General features: G+C 31.8%; 2 protein-coding genes across 2 annotated transcripts; both read left to right on the plus strand.

Annotated features, from left to right (window-relative positions):
* Positions 1-4,235: 4,235 nt before the first annotated feature.
* On the plus strand, positions 4,236-5,545 carry LOC105764357 (heavy metal-associated isoprenylated plant protein 20). The gene is made up of 3 exons (XM_012582895.2): positions 4,236-4,418; positions 4,524-4,599; positions 5,010-5,545. Exons 1-3 carry the CDS (start codon positions 4,335-4,337, stop codon positions 5,300-5,302), a joined length of 453 nt encoding a protein of 150 aa, XP_012438349.1. The 5' UTR covers positions 4,236-4,334; the 3' UTR covers positions 5,303-5,545.
* Positions 5,546-13,639: 8,094 nt separating this feature from the next.
* LOC105764358 (hypothetical protein) lies at positions 13,640-19,293 on the plus strand. The gene is made up of 9 exons (XM_012582898.2): positions 13,640-13,849; positions 13,936-14,070; positions 14,176-14,292; positions 14,891-15,019; positions 15,387-15,563; positions 16,724-16,864; positions 17,615-17,800; positions 18,142-18,213; positions 18,580-19,293. Exons 1-9 carry the CDS (start codon positions 13,727-13,729, stop codon positions 18,739-18,741), a joined length of 1,242 nt encoding a protein of 413 aa, XP_012438352.1. The 5' UTR covers positions 13,640-13,726; the 3' UTR covers positions 18,742-19,293.
* Positions 19,294-19,778: the final 485 nt, after the last annotated feature.

Raw genomic sequence — 19,778 nt, forward strand, 5'->3', positions numbered from 1 at the left:
ATAATTCCATGGGAACCTTTACCAAATATAGATTTAAAATTTCAGCATATACATATTTCAGAAGCTCACTCTTCAGCAAATAAATCATATAGGACTTTAATTAAGGACTTCATATAGGACTTCAGCAAATAAAACAATTGTTTTATCATATAGGATTTCAGCAAATAAACACATCTTCAGCTTCTTAGAATCACATCTTCAGGAAATAAATCATTAACAAGCATTCAACACACAAATTAAGTAAACTAGAGGACTTTAATTCCTATAGGAATCAAATTGCCATATCATTTTTACTCGAAAAAAAATATTCAATGAAAGCCAGAAATAACCAGTTCAAACAATAGCCCTTTAGCCATTAATTCTTCACACAGAGCTCTAGGTATCCATTAAGCTAAATCTAGAAATTCATATATGTTGAACTGAACAAGAAGGAATTGAAACATAACCTGCCAATATCAAACGAAGCCATTTTCTCTAGCATCAAATACTAACAAATTTAACTTCTAACTAGATAAGTAATAAACTGCGACCAACGATAAAACCATGGATTAAACTACATTTGACTACATTTAATGCTATTAGAACATCAAAAGCATGGATTAAAATCTAAGCTGCGATCAACGATACAGTAAGTGGTAACCAGAGAAGACTGTCGGCACAGATCAGTGAGAGCAGAGGTGACATTCAGCATAACCAGGGGCCAAAATCTTTTAGTTACTATTCCCAACCACCAAATATATGAGCAAGAAACCAAGAACATAAAGGAACTAAACCAGAAACCAATTCACAAAACTATGGACAAGAAAATATACCTTTCTAAAGAAGTCTGCGAAGAAAGTCTGCCCAAGACAAGCCAAACACCACAGGCTACAAAACGGTAACAAAAACCCGACCCAAGAAAGAGAGGAAGAGTGGAATTTGTAGAAAGCCTGAGCAAATGAGAGAACCTAAACTAGCAGAAAACCCAAGCAAGAGATCTCAGACAAAAACAACACAGTAATGAAAATCCCCAAAACAATTTATAAGAAGAAGAAGAAATCAATGGGGGAAAAGAAGCCCGAAACCAGATCAAGGGAGAACGAAAGGGAGAACGAAACCAGATCGGTGTAGAGAGGAGAAGGGAGAACGAAAGGGAGAACGAGAGTGTAGAGAAGGGAGAACGGGAAAATGTCTTACTGATTCCAAATCGGTAAGACGTTTTCCATAAATTGGGGCCTAATTTTACCCGTGTTTGTAAAATATTTTCCTTTAGGATTTTATTTTCCACCAACCAAACGCTGGAAAATCCAGAAAATATTTTCCACCAAAAAAACGGAGCCTAAATTATATAACAATATTCTCTTCGAAACGTTTTCAAGCTTTTCACTCTTTCACTAGCATTTCGTTTTACTATGTTGGGTCACTAATTCTTAGAATTAAAAAGGAAGAGTATTTTTTTTTATATCAAAGTTAAAAAAATTCATTTAAGTTAGATTCTACAATAATTGTTATTTGAATTCATTCCAGTTAAAAGATATTTGAATATCGATGCTTACACTTAAAATACATTGAATTTCGTGTGTTGACTTGATGATCAAGATGTTCACCGCCCCAATTGCAGTTTGAGTTCTAATCGCGCTGTTAGGATTTTACTCTCTTCTTGTAATTCATCAAAAATAAAAAGTACTTAGACTACGTTAATTTTATAGGTTAGACAATAATTCTTTCTCAGTTAAGAAATTATTAAATATTTTTTTATATACAAAATATTATGAAGGTGTTTTTTTTATGCTTTATAAATTAATATAAATTTACCTAAAACGAGATTTAAATTAAAAAAAAACATGCATATCAAATCTATAATTTTACCATTGAAACCAAAATATCATTTAGTTTTTATATAATTTTTCACCCACATCATAGTTATATCATAAATCTAATATTTATTATTCAAATCTATACTTTATTAGGTAACAATATATGTCATATATTCAAAATTGTGAAATATTAAATTTAAAAACCAACTTTTAAAAATATAATTAAACAATAATTAGATATGCAGGCAACATCATATTTGAATAATCAAATCTATTTTTCATATTATATTTGGATCAACACAATTCAAACACAATTCAAATTAAGGTGAATTTGAATATTGACCATTTAAAATATAATTTGTTACTGTTGATTGAGGATCAACTTTTCTATAAGAAATTTTTAGAGTGTCGTTTTAAAGGATGTCGACTCTGTCCCTCAATAACATAAGATATTATTCAGTGGGAAGGATTTTGTCCCGTCTCCATCAATGTATGATTTATGAAGGGTGTACCTCTTGATAAGTGGTCATACATACTTTGAAGACTTTTTTCAGAACAACCAATCCTAACTACTAATCTTAAAAATAATAAATGAGTTTAGAAGTTATCCAATTTCATAAAAATCGAATATTTAGGTTTTCTACTATTTATTATGATAAAGAAAACTATTGTAAGCAATAATTAATGTATAAATATAAACAGAAAAAGACAATATTGGAGGTGGGGAGGATGACATGAAACATGAAACATGAAACATGAAAATCAACCTCGAACGGATGGCTCAATGTCTGCCTCGTATATAGGAAATATGACCCATTTCATTAAATTGCATTCCCCCACTCATATTTATGCCAAATGCCAAACATCTCGACTTTTTTCTTGTTAAAGTACACCATTATTGCTACCATACTCATTGCTTCGTAGACTTCATTTTGATAAATGATGAGGATATTGATAAGAATCCTATCATTTAGTTTGGGTGGCTCTAAGTTTTGTTTTTGAAACTGTTAAAATTATACCCATCCAATAATATATTTATAGAAGCAAATATAATTTTTAAAATTTATTCTGATACTTTAAGATTGTAGATCATAATTTAATTTTTATTAAAAAATACAATTTTAATGACGTTTTAACATAATCTTAGAGTATTCAAATTTGAAAAAATTTAGGGAGTAAATGTTGTTTTATCCCGTTTATTCATAATATTTTAATAGTCTCCTAAAATGGTATAAAGTCTTTTACTTTGTTTCTCTGTTTTATATAACATTTGCAAATGAAGGTTTGATAATTTTGGGAAAGATTGAGGTTTTGATACAGTAATGTCATAAGTTGGACTTACACACCTGTTATAAAAATAAACTTAATATACAAAGTAAAACATCCTAGGGTGCATTGATGTTGATTTGATTTGTTAAATTACATCAAATTGAGTGGCCAGTTGAATGCTAATATATTGGTAGTAGCTAGTGACAGATAAATGCAGTTGTAAGTGTGCTTACAACCGCGTATAATGGGAAAATAAAGACTGCTACTTGCAGTTGCGGCTTCAATTCTTTTACGCTTTTTTTACATTTAAATTTTTTAATATTTATGTATTTTATAATTACTAAATAATAATTTAAATCTAATTACACATAATTTTATTCAAAACCTGAATTAATACCCCGACCATCGGATATATTTACACACAGGCCTCATTATCATTTAAATTATTGATGCGAAATTAGCTGCTATCTCCATCATAACTATGGCAGCAGTTCCTCCACAATAGGGGGGAGGGGGGCCAATAATTTACATATTATATTTGTGTGGAAGATTGGCCCATTGACACTTCATATCATGTCATCCATCACATTTAGGGCTTCAAAGAGAAGAGTCTGGATGACTGACAGAGTGAAAAAGGAAGGCAAAAATTTCATATTAATTTCTCAGTATAAAATTTGAAAAAATAAAATAAAATAGGGGTTAAGGAGAATAAAATTAAAGAAATAGTGAACAAACCGTAAGCTTTAGCCGAAGGCAATTGTTACTTAAGATTAGAGATTAGCCAAAAAAACAAGAGTAGGTAGGCCACTGTACAGGAAATCAACGCGGACATTGAGCCGCTTTACAACAATTTTCTCTCTTTCTTTGGACCCAAGAAAACAGCCAGACGACAGCTCCATTTTTTTAACCTTTAAAATAAGCTCTCTGTTTTTTTATTATCTTAATTCCCTTTTGCACTAGAAAAATATTAGCTGTCTGAGGAAAACAAATGATGGTCGAGTTTTGATTGAATCCAAGTGCATGATATTATGGAGAGATAGACATGATTAAGGGACACAAGTCACTTTCTTAATTTATCATTTATGTAAATTCCACCCACAACTTGTTTTAGATTAATAATACATCCCCTAGCGCCAGGCCACCCTCTTCCCTCCTATAAATACACCTACTAATGTTTCATTTCTCTTCGTGCCCAACACACTTTGACACCCCATTTCTCCCTCTCTCAAACTCCTTTTTGCTTTGCTATTTGAAGTAAAGAAAGAAAATATGGGTGCCTTGGACTCTCTTTCTGACTATATTTCTGATTTGGTAACCGTCCATGGCAAAAGAAAGAAGCGTAAAGTCATGCAGGTATTTTTTTATTACATCATTCATCTCATTGTGTTTCTCAAGAATATATGGTGTGTGTGTTTACAACATGTTTAAAACTCATAGATATGTGTTGTTTATTGGCAGACTGTTGAGATCAAGGTTAAGATGGACTGTGATGGGTGTGAAAGGAGAGTCAAAAACGCTGTTTCCTCCATGAAAGGTGCAATTTTAAAGCTCTCTCTCTCTCTACAATCTTCCCCTTTTGAGAGGGAGAATCTCAGATACCTTCCTTGTATTAGAAAACAGGAAGAAACATAAGAAAGCTTATATTTGTGGTTCTCCCCGTACTGCAATGTCTTAAATTTACCATAGTTAGTCTGCTTTGGCTAGAAAGGGAAACGTGTATGTCTATTTATATACCATATCACTTTATAAGATCAGAACAAACAAGTCTCTCGGGAAACAAACAAAGTGGCAGTTGGAAAACATCTTTCTATTTTCTGTTTGCGGACATTAAAAGTCCTTTTTCCCTAATAAATGCACCCTTAACTGCTTCTTTTCCCATTTTTTTTTTCTTTCTTTCTTTTTTAAAAAGTTATTCATAGTTTTTTTGCCCTTAATCTTGTTTAGGTGTGAAATCAGTGGAGGTGAATCGAAAGAAAAGCTATGTGAGCGTTAGCGGATACGTGGAGCCAAACAAGGTACTAAACAAAGTGAAAAGCACAGGGAAAAGAGCAGAGTTTTGGCCTTACGTCCCCTACAACTTAGTGGCATACCCATACGTAGCTCAAGCATACGACAAGAAGGCACCGTCGGGGTACGTTAAAGAGGCGGTGCAAGCTTTGCCGAGTCCGAATGCTGTGGACGAGAAGTTTGTCACTTTCTTTAGCGACGAAAACCCCAACGCCTGTTCCATCATGTAGGCTGGCCAAGAGAATTAAAGGTTAAGGAGGGCATGTTTGGGTGGATAGGACGCAATTTTGTCTGTACAAATGCTTAAATTTGGTGTGTAGGGTTGAGTCTTTGTGAAGGAATTTCGTTTTTGAAATTTTGTTTCGGAATGTTGTATGTGTGGGGATTTTCATGTAGTCGACTAATCATACTTAGTTTCCTCAGGGTTTTATGTAGTTATAAATGAATTATATACCATTCATATATTTGGATTATATACTCATGTTGGGGTAAATTTTTTTTATATTTTTATTGGATTCGTGATTATCTCTATCAATCATTTCTAAAAATATTTAAAGTTAATTATATATAATTTAAAAACCATCAAGATTAAATTATATTTGTGATTATTCAAATTAAGTGCATAGGATTAAAGTCTTATGACATATAAATAATTAAAACGATAAGTTATTGATTTAATTTTATTATACAATAAAAAGTTCAGTTCTTTTCATCTTTTGTCTTTTTCTGTTTACCTTGATGAATGTACTAACTTTAGGTATTTTCTTTAGTAATTATCTACACCCTCAATTATATTATTTTAAAATTATTGAGTTACTATCAAAGTTCAAATCATCCTTAACTTTCTATATATTAGTCACTTGCATTTAGTCGTTTGTTTTATTAATATATAATAAATTGAAAACAAAAATTATAAGATACTTTAAAATTTCTAGTATCTTATATTATAAAAATTCAGTCTAATTAGTTATTGTATTTTTAGTGTTGGGAATTCAAACGAGAAAATAAAAGTAAAAGTAGAGAAGATCAAACACAAAAATATTTTTGTGAAAAAATTTCTCTAGGATAAAAAATTACTGGTAAAAAAGATTTCACTAAATGAGCAAAAACCGATTTCAACAAATAACCCTAAATCCTGAAAGAACAAAGTACTTCTGGCTAAAACTCGAAATTCCCCAAAACTCACAGAAACCTCTCAATCTCAAAGATGATGAAGATTGTTATTTTAGGTTACAACAACCCCTTTTATAGGTTAAATTTGTAGATTAAATATAACTAAAATAACATATACTAATCAGAGTTTAACTGGGAAACAATAGTAGAGTTTAACTAGGAGAAAAAAAACTCAGTTGAATGGAGGAATATATCGCCACTCGCCTTTCCAAACCCATCCTTAGAACATGTTGATTTTCCTTTTGGAATAGTTGAAATGAAGATTAAAAAACAAAATTTTCATGATATTCATATTTGAATTTTATTACAAACAAATGTGGAGTTGTATCGCTTTTATTCAATTATATTGTAATTTATATGAATTAAAAAACAAAATTTTCGTTGAAGTAAAAGGTTAAAATGGATCATCATCATGGAAATGATTGACAGAAATGGAGCCCTTGACTTCCAAGCCTTTTGGGTATTCGCCATCTGTATTTGTCCAGAGACTTCATAGTTACAAAACTATAATTTATACTTGAAGTGGTTGGACAGCTACTTCTATATATTTCGTTATTCATATCATAATCAACAAAACTCATCAATTCACTATTATTATTTTTATTTAATTTAGATTAACTTATAAGTTTTCTTGTGAAAATGGGTTACCACGATTGCGGTTTGTGCTTGAAATTTTGAATTACCAATTGTCCTCATTCTTCACTTCAATCGCTTAAATTAATTCATCTTTTATTAATGCACTTAATTGAATTAGCAATTCTTTTATCTTAAAAGTGTTTTTATTCTAAAATATTTTTTTCAAAATACTTCTTAAAAGCAATGCTAACCCGGCTTTTAAATAGAACTCTTAAATGATGCTTGATAAAGTAAAAGAAAATTAAAAGGGTAACAAATTAAATTTTCTTAAAATGATAAAAAAATCCATTGTGTTAGCCCTATTTTTCAAATGTTTGATATAATAAAGTCAAATTATAAATTCCCCTTTGTCAAATTTGCAATCAATTGATATAAAGCTCTTACTATTATTTTCATAGTGTTTAGAAACTTAAAATTACGAAATGCCTTTGAAAAACCTTGACTCAGAACAAATTTTACAACTTTGGGAGACTTCTAATGATTCATGGTCACACAAGTTTCAGTAGAACCAAGTCAAAAAGCAACTCAAGAATCCTTCTAAACTTTTTCCGGTACTTGGGAAATCTTCTACTGATACAACCCCAGTAGTATCAATATTTGAGTTGAGTTCTACTGGTAGAAGTAAGTAAGAGAGCATTCCAAGCCAAACATTAGATTTTTACCGATACTTAGGGGGACTTCTATTGATACAGCCAAGTCAATGAGCAATATTCGAATCTCCCTTGTATCTTCTACCGATATGACTATTGATACAAGCCCAAACCCTTAAAACCCTCAGACTTTTACCAATAGAAGTGGACTTCTACCGACACTCGTGGCACCAACGATCATAAATTGTAGGACTTCTATCGGTAGAAGTCCACTTATACTGATACAAGTGGTCTGCAGTCTGCAATTAATGCATGAATTAATTGCAGCAACGACTCTAATTGACTCCTAATATCTCTAAATGGCTTCAAGGTTGTTAGAAGGCATAAATACAAGTCAATACTCTATATTGAAGACAAGAAACAAGTTTGTAAAGTCAATTGTAGTAAAATCCAATCTTTTCATCGATATCCTCTTTGTTCTTCATACACACACTTGAGTAACCATCTTTCTTATTCTTTTCAAGTGTTGCATTGTATTGAATGAATTTTATCATTGTAATATCTTCCATTGAGAGATGTCTTTAATCGTTATTCTTATATCTTATATTTGTAAAGGATTGCTTAATATTTTGGGTAGAAAATCTTAAGGGAAGTAGCTCTATCTTGCCTAGTTAAAAGATAATGTTTTGTAAAGGTTAAACATTGTCCTTGAAAGGTTCAAATATAGTAAATTTAGAAAATCCTTAATTGTGGTAAGCTAAGGTTGTAGAGGTAGGAAATTGGGCCAAAATACTATAAATTCTTGAGCCTCCTTTGTTTGCAATATTTCATTAAAGTTATTAAAAACACCAATCACCCCCTTTTTGGTGATCATCAAGCTTAAGACATTGTTAGAGGAGTTCAAAAGTAAAAAGGAAGGAAATAAAATCTTTAAAAATTCATAATTTTGAACTAGTATACATGCACCTCTTATTTTATATCATTTTATTATTCCTATTAGGAATGATTTGTTTTTATTCATTAGGAATAGTTATCGCTTTTGTTTTCTTTCCTTTCAGTTTTTGGGTATAACCGATTTGAGCATAGTCTTGTTCTGGTTGGAAGGTATTCAAGTAGAACCCTTCTAACAATGTTGACGGCAAGATTCAAACTTGATCCAAAAGCTTGGGAAGTAAGTCCACTTTCACTTCTTCCAACTACTTGTTGGTTCTTTCTTCTCATTTTTCTTTCCTACCAAGCATATTGAAAATTTATTTTCTTTCAGCATTTTTTCTCCATTCTTCCATCATTTCATTTTTCAATTCAACCAAGTACACTCGTGTCTTTCAAAGCTTCCTCCAAAATATAATTGTTGTTAATCTTTCAAATGAATCAAATCTCACTTGTGAAATTACCAAATCATTTTATTAAAGTAAAAAAAAATATTACTATGAGGATATTTATATCTTTTTTGGCTTAATGTATAAAAGGCCTTCAAACCTTTTCGAAAAATCAGCTAAGCCCGTGCGACCTTTTTTCACCCAATTGAGCCTTTGAATTAACAAAATTAGTCAAATAGACCCTTTAGCCAATGTTGATCGTTACAATGCTGATGTGGCAATTAATGGTGCTGATGTGGCACTCCATGCCAACCGTAGTTACTAACGTGGTATTGCATCAAAAAATAAAAAAATAAAAAGGAATATTGAATTTTTTTACTAGAATGAACCTAGATGTCATTCGTTTAAAAGCTTAATTTTAAAAATATAAAAAATATTTTTTGAAAAAATTTATAATTTTGTAGAATATTATAAAATTTATAAAATTATTAAATAAAGTTAAAAAAATTAATAAAACCATTTAAAAGTGAAGTCCAAAATAAATCGGACATATGGTTGTCCAAATTTTCATTAAATATGGATAACAATATGTCTAGGTTGATTGAAGAGGATTTTTCTACATTATATGAAGTTTAAAATATTAAAATTAATTTTGTTTAAAACATTGATATGTGTATCGATGTTTTAATACTATTAGTACCTTTTAAGTTGTATGCAAATAAAACTATTGAATGTATGAATATATTCAATTAAAAAAATGTATCAATTATTTAATTACATGTGTAGTCTAAAGTGAGTATCAATTATTTCATAGCCTAACACCATGTTTGGTTCACCTGAATGGCTAAGCTATTTCGGGTGTATTCACTCTACCACAGTGAAGCAGACGTTTGGTTGGCTGAATGATAACATGTTTATTTTGCTTATTTTATGTGTTCAAATCAATTAATTCTTGAATTAATTTATGCTAATTGGTGATTTTATGTTTAAATTCTGTCAGGAACGAAATTCGGATGCCTTAAATAAAAAAAAGTAGAAAAGAACTAAATTGGAGTGCAAACAATAAAAGAGGGGTCGAACTGGGAATTTTGAGACATTTAAGGGCTGATTAGATTTTTGACTTGGTAAAAGCCATATTTTAAAAAAAAAAATTCTGATTTTGATTTCATGTAATTAGTGGTTTGGTGGGTTAGCTAATTTTAGTATATGGTTTGTGTATAAATAGGGGTATAATGGACTTGAAATGACACACTTGACACTTGAATTCACTTGGAATTGACTGAAATTATTTTTTTCCTTCTAATTTCACACATGAGTAAGCATACAGTATTCTATTTCCATTTCCCTATTTCTTTACAAAATTGTTTAATTGCTTTCCAAGTCCCTTCCCTTTCCAACTTCCACCATTTCTTTAAAAACCATTTCCATACACCAACCAAGCATGATTAATTTCATTGTAGAGGCCCAATTTAGCCCGGGCCCGAAACAAAACTAAAAAAATAAAAAAATATATCAGTCCATGTACAACGAGCCAAAATAGCCCAATTTTTAAAACCCTAAATGGCCCATTAGGGCCCAAAAACTAAACAGCACAGGGAACCCTAGGGTTCCCTGCCCTTGCCTCACGCAGCTGCTACCCATGTGCGCCTTCAGTGCGCACCACGCCCGAGGTTTGCCACCGCCAGCTGCGCCTTGCACCAAAATGGAAGCTTTCCGTCTCCGTTGAATTCACCAAGACCTGAAAATAATTGTGTGAAGGGGGGGAGCCTTCTTTTGAAAAAAGAAAAACATTGAGAAATAAAAGCAAAAAAATTTCTAAGGTGACTACAACTTTCAATCTGTTTTTTTTATTTTCTTTATTTTATTTTATTTCTGCATACAAAAAATAAAAGAAAAGATAAAGAGGTCTTACCTTGTTGGTGGCTGGAGGGGAGGAAACCGAAGAGTTTTTCGGTCTTCCTTTGATCCTTGACAATTTTTAGCCAGTTTTAGGGTAGATCAGAGTTACCCGGGGTTAAAACGGTTAAAAAAGGGTCGATTTAGGGTTTTCGGCCATCGCGTGCGGTGGGCGACGATGGCGACGGCGTCGGAACCCCACCGAAACCCCCTGGCCGGAGAGGGGAGATTGAGAGAGGCCCTCTGTTTTTTTTTTGTTTATTTTGAAAGGGGGAGAAGAATGTTTTTTTTAAGAAAAACTGATTTATATGGAGCTATTAAACAACATCATTTAGGGCTGGTTCTGATAGCCCTAAAACGACGTCGTTTCCCCTTAAGGATCCGCGCGTCGACCCGACCCGCAGGGCAGATCCGCGCGTTTTGACTGTAGTGGTCTATTTGTGCGATTGGTCCACCCACTTTCGCAGAGCGTTCAATGTGATCCTTTTCTTCTTATGATTTTGGCCACAAACTTTTACCTCTTGTTCAATTGGGTCCATAAACCATGCGCAGATGTCGTCCCTTAGAACGACGCCGTTCGAGTAACGTGGGAATATTTCCCTTCGGCCCCTGTATTTTTACGCGCGGCACAATGGGACCCTAACCTTTTTATTTTCTTTAAATTTTGGATCCTTAATTTTATTTCTTTCTCGATTTAGCCTTTTTTTTGCTATTTTATTATTTTATTAATTAATTCATTTTTTATTTATTTATTTCTCACTATTATTATTGATAATATTATTCGCTTGTATATTTACCTATTATATATATACATTATTTTATTCTATGTGTATTATTGTTTTAAGTTTCTCTTAAAATTTTAATATGTTATTACCTTTTATAATATACTATTTTTGGTATTATTTAATTTAATTTAATTTTTATCTTTATGTAAATTTGGTATGTTTATATGCTTGCTTGATTTGTTTTATTTTTATTCTATAATATATACTTTTTATTCACTTTCGATATATCACTATATTTTTATATGAAGATATTTTATATAGTATAGTACTATTTTATACATATATATATATTATACTATTGATTTCGAATCATATTTTTACCTGTTATATATATATATATATATATCCACCTACAAGTACACATTTGTATAACTTGTATATATATACATACTTATATATCTTTTTATATTTTAATATTTTCATTCGTTTTCTTTATTCAATTATTTATTTACATTTTCATGATTATTTTGAGAGAATGTTTTAATTTTATTTACTTGTTATTTTATATGTAATCGATTTGTCCTTTTATTTATTTTATTGTTATGGCTCGTATTACTTTTACACCATTGTATCCACTATTGTTTTGTACGCATATTAACATCGAGTTTCATTTCTACCATTTCGAGTTAGATTAAATCAATGCATGAATCATGATTTTAAAATAAGCAAAATCTCGTGTTTAGATTCGAAAAGGTCGTACCCTAACTTACTGGGTTTCGATTTTCGCAATTAATCTAAATATACGAATCTTTTCAAACTCAAGTTTTAAATGATCTCGGGAATTAAGAAAAGATCGTATCCTAACTTACTAGGCATGATCCCCCTTTTTTTTAATTCAGGATAGCCAAATATTTTCTTAAATAAGTAAATTTTTGGCATGTATTCTCGTATAGGGAATTCGATACGTTGTGTCCTAACGCATTGGATATGACATATTGTTTACTTAATATGAGGACTCCTCTAAAAAATAACAAAGGCAATATTTTACATTTGGAAATTCAAGAAAGCGTGCCCTAATGTGCTGTGTTTCGATTTCTCGTTTAGCCAAATAGCAAATACCCTCTTAAAGTTTCAAAGTATGGGTTTTAGAAACCATAAGGTGATCTTGGTTTCGAGAGTTTAAAGTATCGTATCCTAATGTGCTGGATGCGATATTCTTTCGGAACAAGAAAATTCTAAATTCTAACCCATATTGTTCGAAAGTTTTAGGATCGTATTTTTTTAAAATTCTTCAAAATTTTCAATCTTCGACATTAAAGACACCAAATAATCAACTAGGTACCAATTTTGGGCGTATCGAGGGTGTTAATCTTTCCTCGAACGTAACCGAATCCCGAACCCGTTTTTCTAAATTTCGTGGTCCAAAATTGTTGTTTTAATAAAATTAAATTGTTTATTAACAACAACTACTTTTCGAGGTGAACCGATCACACCTCATCAAAAAAAGATTGGTGGCGACTCCCATTTTTGCTTTCATTTTTCAAATCCAAGTCTACCCCGTTTTTATCCAAAAAAATGGTGTCAACATTCATGATTCACTAAAATTCTAACTTAGCTTTAGGTCAGTATTCTTTCCTGTCAAGAATTGTGCGAAATGAATTCGCACTAAAAATCTTTCATAACGGTATTCACCATCTCTCCAGAATATAGGGATAGTACAAATTCATCTCTTAAAGTTAACTCGATTAAACAATTGAATTGCTAATTATAGCTCTATTCCATTACAGCCTCATTCTATTTAATTTTTTTAAAAATTAATTTTTTTGTTGCTGGCGTGTTGACGTCAGCAACTATCCTTTGATATGGAACACCATATCAGCATTGTTAACGGCCACATTAGTGTTGCAGTGATCAACGTTGTCAAAAGACTTATTTGACCTGTTTTATTAGTTTATGGCTCAATTGAGTATAAAAAAAATCACGAAAACTTAATTAATTTTTTTGAAAAAGTTCGAGAAACTCTATTTTATATATTTTTATATACAATCTAAAAACACACCTAATGAGTTTCATGAATTTCAACATAATCTCATTTATTTTTTTTCATAATTTTTTTAATAAATCTATTTATTAAATAAGTAAAAGAGAAAGGCCCGAAAGAATTGTAAGGAATAAGGGGCAAGACCGTCAATCCGGAACAAAACTGGAAATGAAAGGGGCTTGGCCACTTTGTCTGCATTATCCATTCTCTTTGGTCTTCTAAAGTTCAAACTCTCGAGGCAGTCAAGTAAACATTTTTGTTTTTCCGCCAAACAATGGCGGCAGCGACAGCTCTCAATCTATGCCGTCCGTGGCAATCGCCGCCGACTCATAATCAATTCATCACCAAACCACGACCGTCCATTCGGCCTCCTATCACCTGCTACGCCGCTAACAAGGTCAGTTACTTGGTTCTCTTGACATTTTTCTTTTTTAATTGTAGGGCATACATATAATCTTTCTTTGGGGGGGGGGGCTGATTCAGTCGAAGAGGGAGTACACAAGCGTAATGATAGTGCCAACGGGAGTGGGGGCCAGCATCGGAGGATTTGCCGGTGATGCTCTGCCTATTGCTCGGGTCTTATCCTCCGTCGTCGATTGTCTTATTTCACATCCTAATGTAAGAGTGCAAGACTTATATTTATTTATAAAATTCCTTTTCTACGTTAGGCTTTTAAATAAACTGAATTTAATGGAATAAAATTAACAATGTTTTTTTCTTCAGGTTCTGAATGCAGCAATGTTATACTGGCCCATGCCTAATGTAATGTACGTTGAAGGTTATGCTCTGGACAGATTTGCGCAAGGCTTATGGGCTCTGCAACCTGTTCATCAAAACAAGGTTTTATTTTATTCAATTTCTCAGTTCCTTGTTCATTTCAAATGAATATTTAAGTTAAAAACTTTTTTTTTTAAATCTCAAAACTATACATGAACTTTAGTCTAATATGCAATTCTATACATGTACTTTGATTTGATCAAATTGTCATAAATTATTAACACAATTATTGATATACCAATTTTATGTTTATATATTATATTTATCCAATATAAAAATAAATTGACGTAATTATTTCTTTAAATGTGCATGATTGAATGTTTCATGTATATATTTGAATCACAATCAAAGTTTAATGTGTATAATTGATTCAAATTAAAGTTCACGTATCAAATTGCAAATTGAATCAAAGTTCATGTATAATTTTGGGATTTATCCCCTTTTTTTTATTTGTAATGCTAAAAGTGTACCCAAAAAAAATGAGAAGTTCATATAGAATGTAGAAAAAGTAAAGATTTTTAGAGGGTTAGAGGGAAGAAAACAAAAAGGAAATAAGACATAAATTTGTGGCATTCGAAAAATAAAGATGGACTCTTAGTGTTTGAGCTGCTTGTTTTAAGTTGCTATCATTTAACAACATCAAGATTTTGAGCTGATGCAGGTGGGATTGGTTCTTGATGCTGGAATAGAAGAGCATCTTCGGGTCCGCCATTTGCAAGTGGCTGATGCCACAAGGGCTTCCCTTGGATTGCCGGTTGTTGAGTATGCTGTCACTGACACCCCTTTAGAGGTACTAATTTGATTTAGCTGAGAAGAGATATGTAGAGTTCTGAACTCTATTTGCGAATTGTGAGCACAAGATATAAAATCTTTCAAGCAATATAATATTATAGTTTCTGCTCTATGCTGGTACTCTACTAGCTAAAAGAGATGAACATCAAATTTTGATATATATAAAAGTTAAAAGTATAAATTATATCTCCTTGTAGCAAACTTGCACTATTGCTTGCATGTTGAAGGGACAAACTTTGAAGGTTGGAGCTGGCATGTGACTGCTTAATATTGTTGTTCTTGATCTTAGTTGATGAGAAATTTGTCTTTATAAAAACCAAAGAAGAGAATAAGCTGATTTTCTATAAACTAAACAAGTTTTGCAGGTGGAAAAGTGGGTCAATCCAACAACTGGGCAATCAACAGGCAGGATTAAACACCCTGATTCATTACTGCGGGCTGTTGAGAATTTAGTCAAACGATCACAAGTGGATGCTGTTGCTGTTGTTGGGCGCTTTCCAGATGATGAAGTGGATGATCTTGATGACTATCGACTTGGAATTGTAAGGCACTTATTTCTTTTCCTTGACTTCTTAAGTAAAATGCCAAGAATCTATTATGTTACCATTTGGAAAGTCTTTTATACTAGCATGGAGAAGGTGAAAGTTTCTTATGCTAATTTTCTTTACTGAACTTGAATTTTGCATGAAGTTTACGTAATTGGTTGTTTTATTCAAATTACCTGAAGGTTGACCTGGTTAGAAGAAGTATTCAAATTAGTTTTGAAACCATTGGCTTTTGAATATCATAATTAAAAAAAATAGATGCTGCTCTCTATTTTCCCTCTGCACAGCTTTCTGTTCTCTTGTTGGTAAGTCGTATTAGTTTGAAGTTTCCAATGAAATTGATTCTAAACGAGCTCTGTACCAATGAGCACTGCTTGAGCCATGGCTATAATTTTTTCCTGACATTTACAAACTATATTAAGATACAGCATAATCGACTTAGAACAAGTACTTTCAAATAATAACACTCAAGTTTATATATCAAATCTCAGAAATCTCAGTCTTATAAACAAAAACCGACCAGACATTGAAATAACATAAGTTTTATTAAGTCCCAAACCCTATTAAAATGAAAAATAGCATATATAAACCTAAAACCACAAGTACTTGAGAAATGGCTCTTCATCTATGAGAATTGTTGATCTGTTGCCCTTATAGACTATATTAAGTTGAACTTTATTGATGCATAGTGCTCCATCTATAATCTGAAAATCTCAATAATTCTCAAATTCTATGTATCAAAATATCGGAAATATCAACATCTCCTAAACAATATCCTACTAGAAACTAAAATAACATCGGTTTCATAAGTTAAACCTTAACACTAACAAAAACACAATATAGCTAATAACACTAAAACCCTAGTACTTGAGAAATAAGCAAAACATTAACTAATAAAATAACCTAAGTTATCTAAATATTGTAAATTTACATAAAAATTGCAATTAATGCCATAAAATATTCTTCAATAGCTTGTCTTCATTTCTCCATGGATCAATTTTGCATATGATTTTCTATTCTAAGTTTCTATTAATTACCAAATTCCTTTTTCATCTTTAATTCAGAAGGTATGCCAGATGCTGCTGAAGGCACCTCTGAATTCTGATTTGCTTTCAAATAGTTTTTTATCTTATATCATGTCATGCACGTGCTTCCAGGGAATAGATATATTGGCAGGAGTAGAGGCAATAATAAGTCATCTTGTGGTGAAGGAATTTCAGATACCATGTGCACATGCGCCTGCAGTATCTCCCCTTCCCTTGACCTCATCCCTTAGCCCAAAATCAGCTGCTGAGGAGGTTTGTGAAGTTTTATTTGTGCTCTCCCTCTTGCCACGCACACTTAGCATGTTTATATGTGATTGGTGTGTGAACTTGGATACAACATAAGAATGCCTAATATTTTTGAGTAAAATATCATCTGTAGAAAAGCATGTAATCTTCAGAACTGTCCTCTTCAAGATTGTTTCTTCCTTGTATCTAATTTAAGCAATTAACCCTTTATTTGGTGGTTGTTTTAACTTATAGAAGCCAAAAGCAAGTAGCAAAAGTAACAACGAAATGGAACCTCAAATATTAATCAATGAACAAGAACTGAAGGCTAAATGCAGAAAGACTTTGTGGTTGGAAACTTTTTGAATGATGAGAGATGAAGTATTCCTAGATTAAGTCAGCAAAAACTAGAACAGACGAAAAGGTAATATGCCATGTTCACAGATTTGAGTAACAAAGCATATTAAAATCAGTGTTCTCATAGCATCAGTAGCTCTTTTTTCCTTGACAATTAATTAGAGTTGGTTTGAACTAACAGTAGTGTTAAAATATGGGAAATGAACTAGGGGATGGAGAAAGAACCACTCGTATAAAAGAGCGCAATAGATAGATTAGACAATCAAAAGGAAATAGTATGATTGGTTATTCACAATACTTTTGACTGAAAAGCTTGGCTACAGAGTTTTATTGTCACAAAGACATGCATTATACATGCATGCAAGGAAGAACTCCCCTGCATACCATGTACTTATGTCCCTTTTCATTTCTTTTGACTAGATAGGATACACATTTTTGCCATGTGTCCTTGCGGGACTTAGTAATGCACCACAGTACTTGGTTAAAAACCCTGAGTCCTTGGCAAAGGGTTGTATCTTGGCAAGCGATGTTGACAGTGTTATTCTGCCAGTAGATGCTTGTGGAGGAGATGGTGCTCTTGCTTTTGCTAGAAGCAAGAGAAATAAGGTACAAATTTGAAAGCAAACTATCTGTGCTTTTCCTTCTATGGTAAAAAATGTCTGGGAAATTCATGTTTGGTGGGGAAAAATGGAAAGGGGGAAGGATGGAAAATGTTTTAGTCTAATGATCGAGATTCATAACAATGTGCTTGTTAGTTGCCGCTCAACCATTAGATTAAACCTTTTCCTTTCCTTCCTACTAAGTGAAGGCACATGTGCTTACTAGCACTTTGGCTTCATACTTTCTTGGCCCACCAAAAACATCTTATAATTTTAACCATGAGTAATCTTAATTTGTTGCAACAGCAATATAATGACTGTTTTTTCCTCTGCTTCCCTCGTTTACAGCCTCTGATAATCTGTGTGGAGGAAAATGAAACAGTTCTAAATGATACTGCTGATAAACTTGGGATCAAAGTGGTATGGCATCTAATTGGCTTAATTTTTTATTAATAGTTTTGTTTTATTTCATTCTGTTTGTTTCTTTGGTTAGGTTTTTGGAGTAAAAGACCTAAAAATTGTAGTGGATGCTCATAGTAAGAGCCTCTTTCTACGTACACTAGTTTGGAAATCAAAAGTGACTGTTTTATATGAAATTTTTTTCCCTGCTAAACTAGACTAATTAATTTAAGGGCTTATCAAAAATTATCCCGATTGTGGATTTGAAAGGAAAGACAGGTTAGATATCATCATTTACATAAAAACCAAGTGCAGTGGAATCATATTTAGCAGTAAAATCAGAAGCGTAAACACTTGATAACTAACGCAACGTCATCTTTTGTGCAGGTCAGGGTCTCAAACTATTGGGAAGCTATAGGTGTTGTTGCAGCTCATAAGGCAGGAATTGACCCAAATTCTCTTCGTAGAAACAAAATACGCAACATTCAGTGCTTGTCTGATGTTCAAGCTAATGGCTTTGCAGTTTCAACAGCCTCATCCGTCACATAATGGTAAAGGTAGGGAAAATCTCCAAAGAAAACTGAAGAAACAACATATTAAATGAAATCATTATTTGATTTATACAACCGTGGAAAAAGAGTTTTTGCCTCTTCGGAGTATCTTTTCGGTTAGACCTCAGGGGAATAAATAACCTGCTTACGTTGAATATTGTATATATATATATGCCGTAATGCTTGAGGATTGTCTGAAGGTGATTTCCATATCCATGATATGAGGTGATGTGAGGTGGGTAATTGGGTTGAAAAAGAGCAAGTGCAAAATTTCACTCTGAGTTACCAATTTTTGAAAGAAGCTGTGGTATTTGGATTACAATGTTGTTCTGTTTTTCTTAGGAACAAAACTATTGACTATTGACTCGAGTGTTGAAAATTTTGATTGCCTAGGTTCGGTTTAGGCATGTCTCAACCCTACCCAAATCCTCGTTTTGTATATCTTGAATACGGATGTAACGCTATCATAGCAATTATCTCATTTTTCCCCCTTATACATAATTTATTGTAAAATGCAGCAATTATAACATACTAGAATGATTCCCCCCCTTCACTGTTTTTTTTTAATTAATTTTTAAGTCAATATTTATTTTAATTATATTTTAAATTGTAAAGTGTAGTTTTACGGAAAATAATTTATGAAAATGTTTTTACATTTTCATGCATTTGTTTCATGAAAAATTGTTTGGTCAATCAAAATAATTTACAGAACATTAATTTATTCTTTTGAAAAACAGAAATCATTTTCAAAAAGATTTTATTTATGAGTAATTTAACTTTTATATAAAATTAACTTGAATGAAATGATTGTATTAATAACTTTTTATTTTATTTTATTTTATTAAAATATTAAATATTGATATAAAATGTTTAATTATTTATATTTAATAAAATAACAGTTTATTGATACAAAATATTATTTGATAAATGATTTAGTATTACAATTTTATTTTAATAATAAATATTAATATTTTTAATAATTTTAAATTTAAAATTTAAAATAATATTTTATTTTATTGAAAAATATTTACATTA

Source organism: Gossypium raimondii, chromosome 12 (assembly GCF_025698545.1).
Source record: "Gossypium raimondii isolate GPD5lz chromosome 12, ASM2569854v1, whole genome shotgun sequence".
NCBI classification, from domain to species: domain Eukaryota; kingdom Viridiplantae; phylum Streptophyta; class Magnoliopsida; order Malvales; family Malvaceae; genus Gossypium; species Gossypium raimondii.